The sequence below is a fragment of the Gavialis gangeticus genome, unplaced genomic scaffold (genome assembly GCF_001723915.1).
Source record: "Gavialis gangeticus isolate Ggan-Ray unplaced genomic scaffold, GavGan_comp1, whole genome shotgun sequence".
Lineage (NCBI taxonomy): Eukaryota > Metazoa > Chordata > Crocodylia > Gavialidae > Gavialis > Gavialis gangeticus.
Window position 1 is genome coordinate 9862089 of NW_017729028.1, and position 1872 is coordinate 9863960.

Below are 1872 nucleotides of genomic sequence, written 5' to 3' on the forward strand. Positions count from 1 at the left end.
GGAGGGGAGGGGAGGGGAGGGGGGCAGGTATTTTTACAAATGTGCATCCCAATTATTTTGGTCCCAGTCCTGCAGCCCTTCTGGATTACTCCTCACTTGAATAATTGAAACCTCCTTACTGGAATCATTGGGAAACTGCCTACATAAAGTCACAGGACTACCTCCTCCCTTTTATACCTTAAGATAACGAATGACAACACAATTAAAAACCAGACAATTCAGCGAGACAATCTGAAACTGCCTTCTGATGAAAGCTGTGCATAAAATGCTGGGTACTCAATTTAATATTTAGAAAAACTATCCTCTCTTTGCTCTGTTGGAGAAGATCATCGTTTGGGATTTTTATTCCTTTCAACAGTGAATAAGGGTCAGTCTTCTCAGAACATGATTGGATTCTCCTTGATTTCAATTAATTATAATTAATTGTACTGCATCTACACAGCATGTTCACATACATTTACTGAATAAGACATAGGAGAAAATTTCCAAAATTCTTAATAACTTTTCCAAAGAGATTTGGGCACTGCAAAGCTGAAGGCTCTTTGGAAAATGGAATATATGTGTTTTTGAAAACATAATCTGTAGCACTCTTTTTATTTATGTTTCCTAGGGCAAGAAAAAGGAGCAGAAACCACTACCAAAATATGTATCTGTGTTTTCTGAAACAATCCCCAACACCACCAACCAGACTATCGGCAGCAGAATGAACACTGAATTGGGCAGGTTGCTAGTGAACATGGATTACTTCATCAACAGTGGAGGACGAAAGAAGAAACTTGAAAATGAGCTTCAGCCTTCTTAGTGGTAGAAAGAAAATGCCACCAACATTTTTTTGCAAGAATCTATATTAAGGAATGTAGCAGGTGGAATGATAATGCATCAAATGTTTCCCAGAAAGACTTGGTATCATTGCTCCACATTAAATTTTTTCAAGAGTAAAAATGGACCTTGTTCCTGTAAAGCCTTTTGAGGAAGTCCTGTTTTCACTCTGGGGGAGAGGTCAAAGCAGATCAACATATGTATTGTTAAGACTACGGGGCCCAATCTTGTTCCTATCACAGTCAAATGGTAATTTTGCCATTAATTTCAGAGGGAACAAGAGCCAGAATGCATCTTCTGCTGAATGTTTTTATTTGCTGAGAACAAATAACAAAGGGAGATCCTAAAATAACTAAAGATGATCACAGCATCTTGCAGAATCATATTCCTTTTTTAATTTTGAAAAATCATTGGGCTGTAGAGTGGCAAGTTGTTGTTTTCTGTCTACTAATTTTAACAGGGAGCTGGGGACTGAACAGTGTACAGGAGAGACCAGTTCATAGAAGACTGATAGGCTGCAGGAACCCAGTGCAGAACCAGAGGCTCCGCAGTAAGGCAATAGGGCAGAATACCTATTACGGTGCTGGTAGCACACCAAGAATACTGTAGGACAGAGTTCATCCTGGAGAAGAGGGAAACTGCTACTGCAGAGAACACCTGCAGTGGATCAAAAGAAAGTACAGGCATACCTTGTTTTATTGTGCTTCGCTTTATTGCGCTTCGCAGCTATTGCGTTTTTTACAAATTGAAGGTTTGTGGCAACCCTGCGTCGAGCAAGTCTATCAGCGCCATTTTTCCATTAGCGCCATTTTGATGGTTAGCATTTTTTAGCAATAAAGTATTTTTTAATTAAGGTATGTACATTTTTTTTTAGACATAATGCTATTGCACACTTAATAGACTACAGTATAGTGTAAACATAACTTTTATATGCACTGGGAAACCAAAAAATTCGTGTGACTCGCTTTATTGCGATATTTGCTTTGTTGCGGTGGTCTGGAACCGAACCCGCAATATCTCCAAGGTATGCCTGTACATGATTCCCCGGCTCAT

General features: G+C 39.2%; 1 protein-coding gene across 1 annotated transcript in view; it reads left to right on the plus strand.

The window, feature by feature from the left end:
• CUNH2orf50 (chromosome unknown C2orf50 homolog) overlaps positions 1–966 on the plus strand; it is a 5897-nt gene extending 4931 nt beyond the window's left edge. The window contains exon 3 of the mRNA XM_019520751.1: positions 611–966. Within this exon, the coding sequence (XP_019376296.1) occupies positions 611–802 (192 nt within the window). The 3' untranslated portion in view covers positions 803–966. The remainder of the gene's footprint in view (positions 1–610) is intronic.
• The last annotated feature ends 906 nt before the right edge of the window (positions 967–1872 follow it).